Below are 11,942 nucleotides of genomic sequence, written 5' to 3' on the forward strand. Positions count from 1 at the left end.
CTCATCTTGATTATGCGATGAAAGGATTTTCTTTGTTTAGCAGTCGCTAGAAATGTCTTGCAGAAGAATGAATCTGAAGAGGCAATCTGTATTTTAGCACGAGCATCCCGAATCGTCGGGTTTGTTTTCTTCATAATTATAAAAATGCCTCCCGTTTAGTTTTTTTACTGTAGTAGTTTTCGTAAATTACTCAATAACGAAAATTCCCGTACACAGTTTTATTTCTGTTTAATTCAAGAGTAATAATATTCTTTAAGAACATTTTGCCCTTAATCATAATAAGATTTCCTCTGAATTTTCATTATTTTCGGTTCAAAATTACATGGTTTAGTGCGGGGTTTACACCACCAACAGTTGATGTTTCTTGCCTGTAAATTTGGACACTCATCAACGAGGGGTTTGTTGCGATTGACATCGTTGATTTCTTTCAGCAATGCTTAAGAGGGAGGGCGGAACAAGAAAAAAATGACATCAATAAATCAACATTGCGTCCCATTTGTCAACTATAGTAAGCAACCTAATGTTAAAACAAGGCTGCCAACAGGGAGATGCTTCTAACGCCATTACACAAACAACAAACCAGAATCAAGAATGATAGAGAGTTACGGTCTTCCCCAGTACAAAAAGAACTAGTGAAATCTCCAAAAAGAAGATAGTGTTGATGAGTGTCCGATCAACTGTCCATCCAAAAACTGTAAACCCACCAGGATTGGACTGCAAATACATCACTGCAAAGGCAAAACATGCGGAGGAAGAAATCATAAGAGCCATAAGAATTAAATAAATGATAGTTTTATTAGATTGATATTCATTTATCTGCTTTCTATGTTCCAGATCTAGACTATGTGAATGCAAGTCAGGAACAGAACTTATTTTCTTTAGCAGTTTCCAGAAATGTCTTGTTAGAAAAATGAATCTGACCAAGCTATCTAAATATTAGCACAAGTATTACAATGACAATTAACTAGAAAAATTGTTGTCCCATGCCACCCACATCCGCACCTGTTTGTTTAACTGCAGAATTGGATGCGCTCCCTCCTATTCCTGTTTACTATCAGTTTAAGTATGTTTCATAAGAGTATCATCCATGGAAGCGTTTTCTGTGTTGTGAGGATAATATGCGCCAGATAAAACATGGTTGGACCAGGGAAAGTTCATGATGGCATTAGAGATTTGATAGGGAGTAGGAGAGCATGGCGTCAAAAAGGGATTTGCGCGCGTGATAAAATTAATTTCTATTAACTTTGATATGCCCAATTTGGTTTTGTTGGTGTTGAACTTTTCTTACATTGTAAGAGATTCTTTGCTTGTAAATGCAATGGAGTCCTCTAGTTTGACGAGTCTACAAGTTACATGCTGAAAGCTTAGGATGGGGATGGATCTCCAACAAATTGGGATTAGGACAGACTGATTAATCACTAATATGGAATGTATTTTCATTAGCAGCTACAATTACAAAGAGATGTTAGTGAAGAACACTGTTAGTGATTTAGATACATACCAAACGATTGTCTCTTGTGATATGAGGACATGTATGAAGCCAACTGGTTAGTGGTTGGCACTGGCACATAGTCAACTGCCTCCAAATCACTTTCTGAATAATTTATGTGTAACAAGTTGCTTGGATTGGCAGCCTCCGAGCCTCCACTGTTAGTGCCTATTTCCACTTGAGAAGTGTCATCAGAGGCACATGTAACTAAAGAATGCCATTTAGCAGCAACCGATCCAGTGCCTTGAGCTCGATGTGTGATTTTCGCAGCAGCTTGCAGGGAAATTATTAACCCAACAAGCTCAACTATAGACGAGATCTGCAAACATAGCAATGTCGCAATCTAAGAAAGAAACTCAAGTCCACAATTGCTATATAAACTCAAGTTTCTGCAATAGGTGGAATGTAGAATTGAACAAGGTGTTCCTTACGAGATGTACTGTAAATCAAATACGAAAAAGAAACAACAAATTGTTCTTCACTCACCACAAAATCACCACCATTGATGAGATTGATAATTTCACTATGCCATGTAGTTTGAAATAACGCCACAACCTGGCTAGCTGTCACAACCAGGAGCTCAAGAACGAAAAATATTCGGAACCTATGGCTTATCTTAGACAGATAATGTGTTAGACGAATGTGTTCCTCAATATACTGTGTAACATCCAAATCCCTTTCTAAAAGCTTCCCATAATTCTCAAAGTGAATCACTTGAAAATTGCATACTAAATTGAATAAAGTACAGCCTGATAAATATATAGTAATCGAATAGGTCCACGAGACAACCAAAGCTATCAGAATACCAACAGATTGTCCCCAAGAATGGTGTGGAGCATATATTACACGAACAGCCTCGCGGATAGTCTTCAGGACGAGGAACGGTAGCAGCCATACAGCCAACAAGCGGAAGAAACCCTGAATATATAGTTCTTTCAAATCAATAGCTTGACATCTATAAATCAAATATATTTAACAAAAAAAATATTATACATGCAAATTTCAAAACACAAGCAGAAGGAAGAATTATCCACTCTTTCTCTCAAGTGCAAGATATAAATACAGATAATTAAAGAGAAGGCAGTTTTAAGCTCTGTCCATTAAGCGGACAGCATGATGTTTTATTGCATGATTCTGATTAATCTGAAATTGTAGGAGAAAAGTTACCCCTGTAATGGACTCCAGTATCTTATATTATTCCACAGCACAATTCTTCAATACCAGTTATTGATAATTTCTTGATTGGATTTCTTTTCAAAACAGTATCTCCATTCAAATAACCAATCCAAAAGGATATTAATAATAAATAAAACAATAAACAGAAGACGAGGGCATTACAAACAAAAGAACAAGCAGTTTCCAAATATTAATCTGAAATTATAGCAAAAGAGATCCCTCGGTTGATGGACTCATGTATCTTATTGTCAATCTACAACACAGTATATTGTACTTAACAACTCAATTATTGCTAATTTCTTATTCGGATTTCTCTTTCAAAACATCATCTCCAAGCAATGGGCAAGGAAACAACTTCTAAGAGATATGTTATGAATGAATGAATGATTATAGGTAGAATAATAAACATCACATACTGATTTCTTGAATGTCAAAGCCTCACCCTTTCCTATGGTGAGGCTTCTTTCCTTTCACAAGGGAGGCAGGGCTCTTTCCATGCTCGGCTAATTGAACCAAAGGAGCAACCAGCCCCCTTCAACATCTCTCATAACGTGTTCTACGCTGTTGAAAGCTAGATCCACATGAGGTGTGTAATGCATAGCTAAAAAAACGCCAGTCACTATCTGAATGACTAAACAAATACCAGCTAACGAACCGAACCCCCACCAATAACTAAGATTGCTCGGGGTTGGATAATCCATTAAAATCACTCCAAATTCTCTACTGCGTCTAATGAGTCATGCCATGACTAGTAATAGCAAACATCAAGAATGAATCTTAAAAATCCAATCACGCCAATCACAGAAAAATTAACAGAAAAGATCTTAGCTTTGATCACTAAAACAACCACAACAAATTTAGAAAGAGTTAAAATAAGGGGGGTTGGTTACATTGATCTTCTTGACATATTCATCACGATACTGTGCCATATGTCCATGAAACCGGTCCACAAATAGAAACTTCCTGATCCCATACTTCCTCAAGTTATGTGAAACACAAGCAAGAGAAATGGTAGCAACTAAAGACTGAAACACCAAAACCTGAATCTCAAAGCTACTAATTTGGTACTTCTTACAGTCAGTACAGTGAGACAAATACTCGATCATGACAGCAGGAAGAGCAATACCAAGAAGCAGAAAAGAAAGCCATGAGAGTATGAGGCTTAAAAAGGAATACTGACAAAAGCCAAAGACCCTTAAAAAGGTCTCTAAATGGTTTAAAGACTTGGAGAGATGGGCTTCATCTCCTTGGTCTTCATATATGAGAGGGATTTGCGTCGTAGAAGATGAGTTATCTGTTTGCGGGTAAGCAACTGCCATTTTTTAGCGAGTGAAAGTGAGGGTTCTCTTTTATGGGTTTTCAGTTTTCGGACTATAGAGAGAGAAAACCAAAATAAATGTGTTAAAACTAAACTAGATTTTAGAGAGAGGGAGATGGGGATAGTGTCTGTCTGAACCTCGACTTGTGTGTGTTGTGCATCTCTACGTTGCTGGAGACTACTTTTACATGGTATGGTCAAAACTTTGAAAATTAAAAACGAGATTTGTAGAGAAGAATTTTGATTTTGGAGCCCTCTTTCGGTTGCTTTCGAAACGAGGACAATTTCCTTTTCTTTTCTTCATTTAGAACCCAATTTATGTGTATTTTTTTTAATCTCATTTTACATTAAAATTAAATGTTGTATTTTAAAAATATTTGTTAAAAAATAATTATTTTAAAATAAATTTTATGCTCATTAACATTTCAAGACGATTAGTAAATTATTCAAGTTTATTCTTGAAAATGATTTACAAGTTTGAATAATTTATATAATTTAATAATCTATCATGAACCCCTTTCTCTAGATTAAAAAAAAATCAAGAAACTTAATGTTTAACAATTTACAATGATAACTAATCTCATTTTAATTTTATAATGAATAATGATTTTTTTTTAATTCAAAGGTCTTGGAGTTATTGGGAAAGTACGGGAGAATCTGAATTTGGGAACACAAATAACTCCCCATGGCAAGGGAAATTGTCAGTCAAAGTTTGCTACGACTGTTAGGTTGGTGTCTCCTCTCAATCAACTTCGAAAGAGAGCGAGCTCTTTCAAATGGAATGGAAAGTGGGAACTCTGTGACCGTATGACCTTCGGCTAGCCATTATTTGATTGGACAAATACAAACAAAAGGTGGCAACAACGTGTTATTGTTCTTTAGAGGTCTTGATTTATCCTTAAACTGCCGAGTTTTTTTGTTAGGAATGCCTTTAAAAAGAAACAATATCGTTATGGGGTCCCAAGAAAAAGCTACCACCATAGAAGAGTTATGATTGAAGCCCTCTTCTCCTGCAATTCTGTAAAGGCTTTTAACTCTTAATGTTGCCGTACCACCGGTTTGATCATGTGTTTACAGTCAAATCCTTTTATGTTAACAGCTGGGAAATCATGTATCGGAGTAGTATCCATGTCTGATACATGTGCCTCCATTGTAGAAGATATTATTAATCAGTATGAAAAACAATATGCCATAGACTCATGAACATCAGTATTCATGTGGTAATTAACAGAACAGTTATTTTACCCTCATGGGCCTGAGTTGGTGTTTGGACAACATGATATTCAACAAAGGACCAGTAGCCTCTGCAGAATCTCTCTCTAGGCTATCAGGTAGAATTCTGATTCATGACTAGCCAGTGACTATGATCCATGCTTTGGGTGACGATAAGAACTTTGCCCTCAAGCGGTTTTTGTTTTAAGAAAATGGATCATAATTTAGACGAAGCACCGGAGAGAGCATGATTGACCAGCTCCCGCCTCAGGATCTTTCCTGCTGGAGATTTTGGAATGGCACTGATAAAAGCTACTCGTCTTATTTTCTTGTATGGTGCAACCTGCAAGAAGAAATGATTAGTTTAGAGCAAGACAGGTTACAGAAGACTGAGCTATTATTAGTTTGACTGTGATTGTTGGCTACTTTTTATTTTCAGTGCAAAAGTCTCTCAAAGGTTACAATTCTGTTACATTTTCTGGAAAATCACTTCCATCAGGTAACCTGATTAGAGGTGGGGAAGAAATGAGGAAGCTGAAAGGGAAATCAGGCGTATGATCTGAGTTGTAGAAGCAGGGTGCCCTATCTATCTCCAATGGATTACGTTTTAATATAGGGTCATTGTTCTTTCACATGGTAAATACAAAATGATGGGCAATAATAAGAAACAATCCCACATGTCACGAGAGAAACCACCTAACATGTTTGTCGTTTTATGCAATTCAAAGTTTTTGTTTTTTTCATTTTGATCCTCAAACTTTAATTTTACACGATTGCATCCTTTTTTGGCACAATTAAAGAACAATTGAATTAAATTTGTTGATTATGAACAAAATTAAAAAGACAGATGACCAAAAAGATAAAAGCGTCACAAATGAGTGATGCTTTCAAAGTTATCACAAAAAAAGTTTACTTTAGTCCTCAAACTTTACAAATTATACATGATCAATCCCTTTATAATTTTTCAATTCAATTTTGGTACAAAAATCTATTTTTCTTTTATTTTTTAGTTCCTAGTTTGAGAAAAAAGTGAAAAGAGATGTTGAATTCTGACGATAGAGAGAGAAACAACATTGACATCGATTTTGGCTACCAAAATGATCAGAGTCAAAATGTTCCATTTGGTGAGAAGAGCTTAATTTAGGTGTTTTTTCACTTTGAAATTGTCTTAAAAACCATATCTAAGTTCTAGAAGAGTTTTTGTTTTAGATTGATTTTGAACTTTTTTTAAAGATCATTTATGGGTTTTTCAAGGTGCTTAGACTTTTTTCTAAGTGTTTTAGATCAAAATTGGATTGAAAATGAGCTTTAGGTCAAAAAAAAATATAGATCCTGTTTTTTTAGCTATAATAATGGTCGGAATATAAGGAATATCAAACAATATGTTATCTGTAATTTAAAAAAAAAAACAATATTTGAGTGTACGACATGTCCATCCCAATTGAATTTTAAAAAAAGTAAGGTCTTTGCGTGGGCTTAACCTTTTAAGTCCGTGTGCTGTGCTTTTTTAAATAGGTTAGGTGCTAGCATGGCTTTTTTGTCTTTTTTTTAATGTAGTTTTGCCTTAAAAAATCATTTTTTTTAAATGTGTTTTATAAAATATTTTTTTAATTTATATTGAAATAAATTCCCTTCTCTCTAATTTTTTATTTTTGTATTTAGTTTTTTTTAAGTAGTGGTTGTTTTATTAATTATTTTTGTATGTATTTAATTTTCAAAGTGATTATTATATTTTTTTTACATATTTTATATAATTAAAATTTATTTTTAAAGATGAAAAATATTTATTTTTGGATAGTACTTATTATAAGTGCAACATTGTAAAATATTTTTTTTATTTTTATTTAATTAATTTTATGTGTATTTACTTCTACTATCATTTGATTAAATAAAAATAATAATTTTAATAAATAAGGTGATTGAACACGTGAATGGACCATGTTGTGAAATTATGGTGTCTGTCGTTTCATGCAGCATGTGGGCAAAGATTAGATATGACAAGGATTCATATATCACCTTCAAAAAATGCATCAGAAACAAAGAGGCTCTAAATTATTGTTTCTGTCATTTCATATGGTCATGATCCATTAGATTTCGTGGAAGTATCTGCATCTTAAATTAAGAGGTGCCAGATCATGGCTTCAATGCATATCCAGAAGCTTACCTGTTTCGCAATGGAATCCATAATTTGAGCCTCGGTGATATTGCTTCCTGGTTTCCTCACCACATATGCCATGGGAATCTGCCCCGCCTCCTCATCAGGATAACTGCTCCAATGGCAGATAAAACTTTCTTATCACCTCAAACTATCGTATGCTTTCTAACTGTATCTCTCAAAGACATGTAGAAATCTGATTGCTCTATGGATACTCATGGCTAAAGTATCAGAAGACAAAATTCACAATTTCCATGTATTGAGGGAAGCTCATCTGAACCAAAAGAATCTCTTTTGCTTCCCAGTAAATGGGCTAAGAGAACCTTGCTAAACCAACAAAAGCAATTTGAAAGCAGTACAGTGTGAGAAATATACATGGACAGGATCAAATTTTAAGAAATAGTTCAAAGGAATGTGATCCAACGTGTTTCAAGAATGAGCTAGTGAATCAAAGAAAACTTCAGAAAAATGTCAGCGAAATGGCAAGAAGTTTTCTGTCAGCAACAGGCGCACAAGTCGATGAAACAAAAGCAACGTCTAGCATACAAAAGTATAATGACATTGCAGCGTGAGTAGCTGATGGAACAGTTAGACAACTTACGGAATCACAGCAGCATCAGCAATTTCAGGAATAGACTGAAGTAACTTTTCCAACTCAGCTGGGGGCACCTGGAAATAATCAAATATATGGTAAGACAACAACATTCCTGATAGGTCAAATTAGATTTACAATCCATATGTCCATTGCAGTAAAGACTGTGCTAATATGATCCAAGCACCTGATATGCCTTGTATTTTATCAATTCCTTTAGCCTATCAGCAATGTATACGAACCCCTCTGAGTCAAAATAGCAAAGATCCCCGGTCTTCAACCATCCATCTGGAAGCAAGGTTTCAGCAGTTGCCTTCTCATCTCCTACATAGCCTACATAACGCCATTGTTCTGGTCATTGAAGAACAAGCTTGATTGATCTGAAACACATAATATTCGAGTGGATTGGTTTGATTATCAACATACAAGTCCCTGGGGAGAAGGTTTCAAGGAATTCGTGTGGCCAAAGAAAGTATCAAGGGAAAAAGGTACCAAATTAATTTTTTTTTTACAGCACCGGCTCTTAAATTCCTAGACATGGCATTTTATTTGTCTACTTTCAGCTAACCAGTATATTTAGTGAATACCATGGTGCAGATATGAACTTGTAAGTTTCCAGCTTAGTATCTAAAAAGAAGGGGAATATTTTTTTTATTATTATTGTTATTAATTAAGTATAAAACTAAAGGGAGTGGGGTTTTCTGCTGTACCTAGCACTGTTCACATAGTCATAAAACACCGTGGACCTCCTATGTGTTTTTTAGTAATTCATTTTAGTCCTCAAAGTTTAATTTTGAGCAATTAAATCCTCATTGAAAGTTAATTACTTTAGATTTCTTAGTCAATGATGTTATTGGAAGAAGTGGGACTACAATGAAAAAGCCAACAAACATGGATGACATGCCATAGATTTCAGGAAAAAAACACGTGGGTCCTCAAACTTTTAAAATAACACAAATTATATAATTTAGATCTTTTAAAATTTTTTTAAAATCAATTTTGATATAAAAGTTTATTTATATTATTTTTCAATCCCTGAGTAAAGTAAGGGGTCATTAGATTATGACAATGAGAGAAAAAATCATATTGAAGTCATTTTCGACCACCAAAATGAATTTTTTGTATTCACAGGTTCCATGAGATGAGAGATACTTGATGGTGGTTTTTTAGTGCCTCAATATTTTCTAAAAAGATAGTTCTAGGCCGAGAAAGATATAAATCAATAATAAAAAAAAAACAAGCTAGGGCAAACGAGCTAGGGTTTTAAAGCCACCCATGCTATTAGGCTTTTTTAGGTTTTTTTTAGTGTGTGTGAGAGAGAAAAAAAAAATTATTTAACCTGTTTGGGTCCATAACAACTGGGTTATTGTTATTTTTTTTATTGATATCTTTTTTTAATGTTTTTTTTAATTTATGTTTTAATTAATATAGCTCATCTATGATTATTTTTATCTGCTTATTTAACTTTTTTTTAATAGAGATTTTTATAAAATTATTTTGTGTGTTTAATTTTGAAGTTATTTTTTTTATTCATCTATATTTTTTTTTGTAGATGAACTTTATTTTTGAAAAAAAAATATTTATTATCGAATAATATTTTTAATATACATAGCCTTAATATATTTTATTTTATTTTATTCAATATGCGTGTCTATTTCTATTATTGTTTGGTTGAAAAAAATTAATAAATAAAATTTAACCAACACAATCAAATAAATATTTCATCTTATAAAATTAAATATCTTGATTTATTTTTTTCTCTTGATATTTTTAAATTTATTTTTAATTATTTTTAATTATTAGTATTTTTAATTTAATCCCATAAATTAATTTTAATATATTTCAAAAAAATTTCATTTTAAGTCCATGATCACTACCTTTCATGACAGTTGGCCCTCGCAACCAAAGCTCCCCTCTCTGGCCAAGACCCAAGGCCTCTCCAGTTCCAGGATCAACAATCTTGGCTTCCATATTTTCAGACAGGCGACCAACAGAAGCAAGCTGTCTACTCTCTTCAGGTCCTATAGTCCTTGTTGCCCCTCCTCCAGTCTCCGTCAACCCATATCCCTAAAAATCAACACACAGTCATGATTATTCAACAACCTCGTCCTCAACATCCAATCACTCCAATAAACACGCAATCATTTTATGTAAAAAAACCTTTTCAAGCATAGTAATTGTTACATGACTGGCTAACTACTAATCCCACAAGGCATAAATTAAACTAAATCTATAGAGTCCTGCAGGCAGACATGTAATAAAAGTGGCCACCACACCACCAACAACAACAGATCTTATCTACTGTGGTAGTACTTTAATAATTTTACTCAGAATTGATAGAAGTCTCGAAAAGGGATCACCTGTACTATTTCCACGTGTGGGAATTTCTCCTTCAATGCATCGGCAACCTCTTTCCCTAGTGGTGCGCCACCGCAGCCAAGCGTTTTTAAGGAACTCAAATCGTACTTTTTAGTGAAATCCGCTTTCACAAACGCCACGATAAGCGGTGGCGAAACCGGCATGCGAGTAATTCTATATTTTTCTACGCACTTCAGCATGTCTACGAAATCAAACCTCTCCATTAAGACCAAAGTCTCCCCTATCGAAAACGCATTTATCGACTTAAAGAACCCAAAAACATGAAACAAAGGTAATATAAGCAGCGAAACCGGAGGTGGACCGGGTTGGTTCGGGTCGGGTACTGCCTTGTTATGATGAAAACCGGAGATTAAAGTGATCAAGTTCCGGTGAGTCAATGCCACGCCTTTGACTCGCCCTGTCGTGCCCGAGGAGTAAAGAATCGCAGCCACGTCGGACTGGCTCACTTCAACTTGTGGGTGGGTAGTTTGGGGTTTGGGGTGAGTCAAGGAGGTGAACTCGGGGGAGTCAATGAGGACGGTGCCTAGGGGGAGAGAAGGAAGCTTGTGGGCAGTTTGGGAGGTGGCAAAGGCGATCTTTGGCTTACAGAGTTGGATTTGGTGAGCCAACTCGGAGTCGGAATTGAGTGGATTGGCTGGAGAGATGGTGACACCGAGGTAAAGAAGAGAGAAATAAAGAATGGGGACGTGGAGAGAAGGTGGGCAGAGGATAAAAGCAACGTCATTATTGTTTAAAGAGTAGTGGTTCCTGAGAGATGATGAAAGAGAGTAAATCTGGTCGATGGCTTGAGAGTAGGTCAGAGACTGGGCAGTTGAGGGGATAGTGAGGTAGGTGGTGGTGGTGGTGGGGATGGTGGAGGAGTGGAGGAGGGAAAGGACGAATTGGGTGATAGAGAGAGGTTGATGTGGTGGTGGAAAAGGAGTAGGTGGTCTGAGACTGTGAAAGGTTTTGGTTTGTTGGCAGAAACCACTTCTTGGGTCGATTGCCATTTTTTTTTGGATACGGAAGAGCTGCTAAGGAAGATGGAGAGGAGGAGCTTCTCTGTCCTTGTGTTCCTGCCTGTATGTAGTCGGTCGGTGGGAAAGACAGGTATTTGGAGGTGGTCAAAAAACCGTTTCAGATATATTGCATCCTACGGAAAGCCACTAATTAATCAGTATTAATATTAATAATTAATTTGGTTTGAGACTTGAATCTTTGTGATTAAAGAAGAAATCTGTTAATCCTCTCATGAATGAGTGATTTTAAAAATTCACCAAAAAAAAAAACCTTGATCTGTTTTAAAAAAATAAAAATTAATTGCAGAATATTTCTTGAAATGATGAAACAAACACTGAACCACGTAATAAAACTTTCATTTTCAGCATGAACACCGAGCAACGATTAAAATAGTACGAGAATGATGGGCAGTGTAATAGCAGTTATTTTTTAAATAATTTTTTATATTAAAATATATGTTAATAATAATTTTTTATTTTTAAAAATTATTTTTAACTTTAGCATATCAAAACGATCCAAAACACGTAAATCATATTAAATTTTAGTAAAAAAAAATTAAATTAGATGGAGATTGTTATAACATAACTTAGTTAATTTGATAAATCCAAAAATAATTTAAATA

The 11,942-nt window shown here is 34.9% G+C and overlaps 2 protein-coding genes across 2 annotated transcripts; both read right to left on the bottom strand.

Moving 5' to 3' along the window:
• Positions 1-452: 452 nt before the first annotated feature.
• Positions 453-4,189, bottom strand: LOC133675794 (uncharacterized). The gene is made up of 4 exons (XM_062097274.1): positions 3,556-4,189; positions 1,976-2,407; positions 1,502-1,808; positions 453-728 (listed from the first exon to the last, which is right to left on the bottom strand). The coding sequence occupies exons 1-4, from the start codon at positions 3,982-3,984 to the stop codon at positions 586-588; spliced, it is 1,311 nt and encodes a 436-aa protein (XP_061953258.1). The 5' UTR covers positions 3,985-4,189; the 3' UTR covers positions 453-585.
• Positions 4,190-5,090: 901 nt separating this feature from the next.
• On the bottom strand, positions 5,091-11,595 carry LOC133675718 (4-coumarate--CoA ligase-like 9). The gene is made up of 6 exons (XM_062097179.1): positions 10,303-11,595; positions 9,820-10,009; positions 8,130-8,275; positions 7,952-8,019; positions 7,360-7,462; positions 5,091-5,538 (listed from the first exon to the last, which is right to left on the bottom strand). The coding sequence occupies exons 1-6, from the start codon at positions 11,308-11,310 to the stop codon at positions 5,413-5,415; spliced, it is 1,641 nt and encodes a 546-aa protein (XP_061953163.1). The 5' UTR covers positions 11,311-11,595; the 3' UTR covers positions 5,091-5,412.
• Positions 11,596-11,942: the final 347 nt, after the last annotated feature.

The sequence above is a fragment of the Populus nigra genome, chromosome 16 (genome assembly GCF_951802175.1).
Source record: "Populus nigra chromosome 16, ddPopNigr1.1, whole genome shotgun sequence".
Classification (NCBI taxonomy): domain Eukaryota; kingdom Viridiplantae; phylum Streptophyta; class Magnoliopsida; order Malpighiales; family Salicaceae; genus Populus; species Populus nigra.

Excerpts from the sequence above, each read along its gene's own strand:
- LOC133675794 (XM_062097274.1), bottom strand. The coding sequence starts at position 3,984 with ATGGCAGTTGCTTACCCGCAAACAGATAACTCATCTTCTACGACGCAA. Across the intron at positions 2,408-3,555 it reads AATATGTCAAGAAGATCAAT|GGTTTCTTCCGCTTGTTGGC; the intron begins GTAACCAACCCC and ends CTATATATTCAG. Across the intron at positions 1,809-1,975 it reads TCAATGGTGGTGATTTTGTG|ATCTCGTCTATAGTTGAGCT; the intron begins GTGAGTGAAGAA and ends CTATGTTTGCAG.
- LOC133675718 (XM_062097179.1), bottom strand. The coding sequence starts at position 11,310 with ATGGCAATCGACCCAAGAAGTGGTTTCTGCCAACAAACCAAAACCTTT. Across the intron at positions 10,010-10,302 it reads CACACGTGGAAATAGTACAG|GGATATGGGTTGACGGAGAC; the intron begins GTGATCCCTTTT and ends GTTGATTTTTAG. Across the intron at positions 5,539-7,359 it reads TGGATTCCATTGCGAAACAG|GTTGCACCATACAAGAAAAT; the intron begins GTAAGCTTCTGG and ends TTCTTCTTGCAG.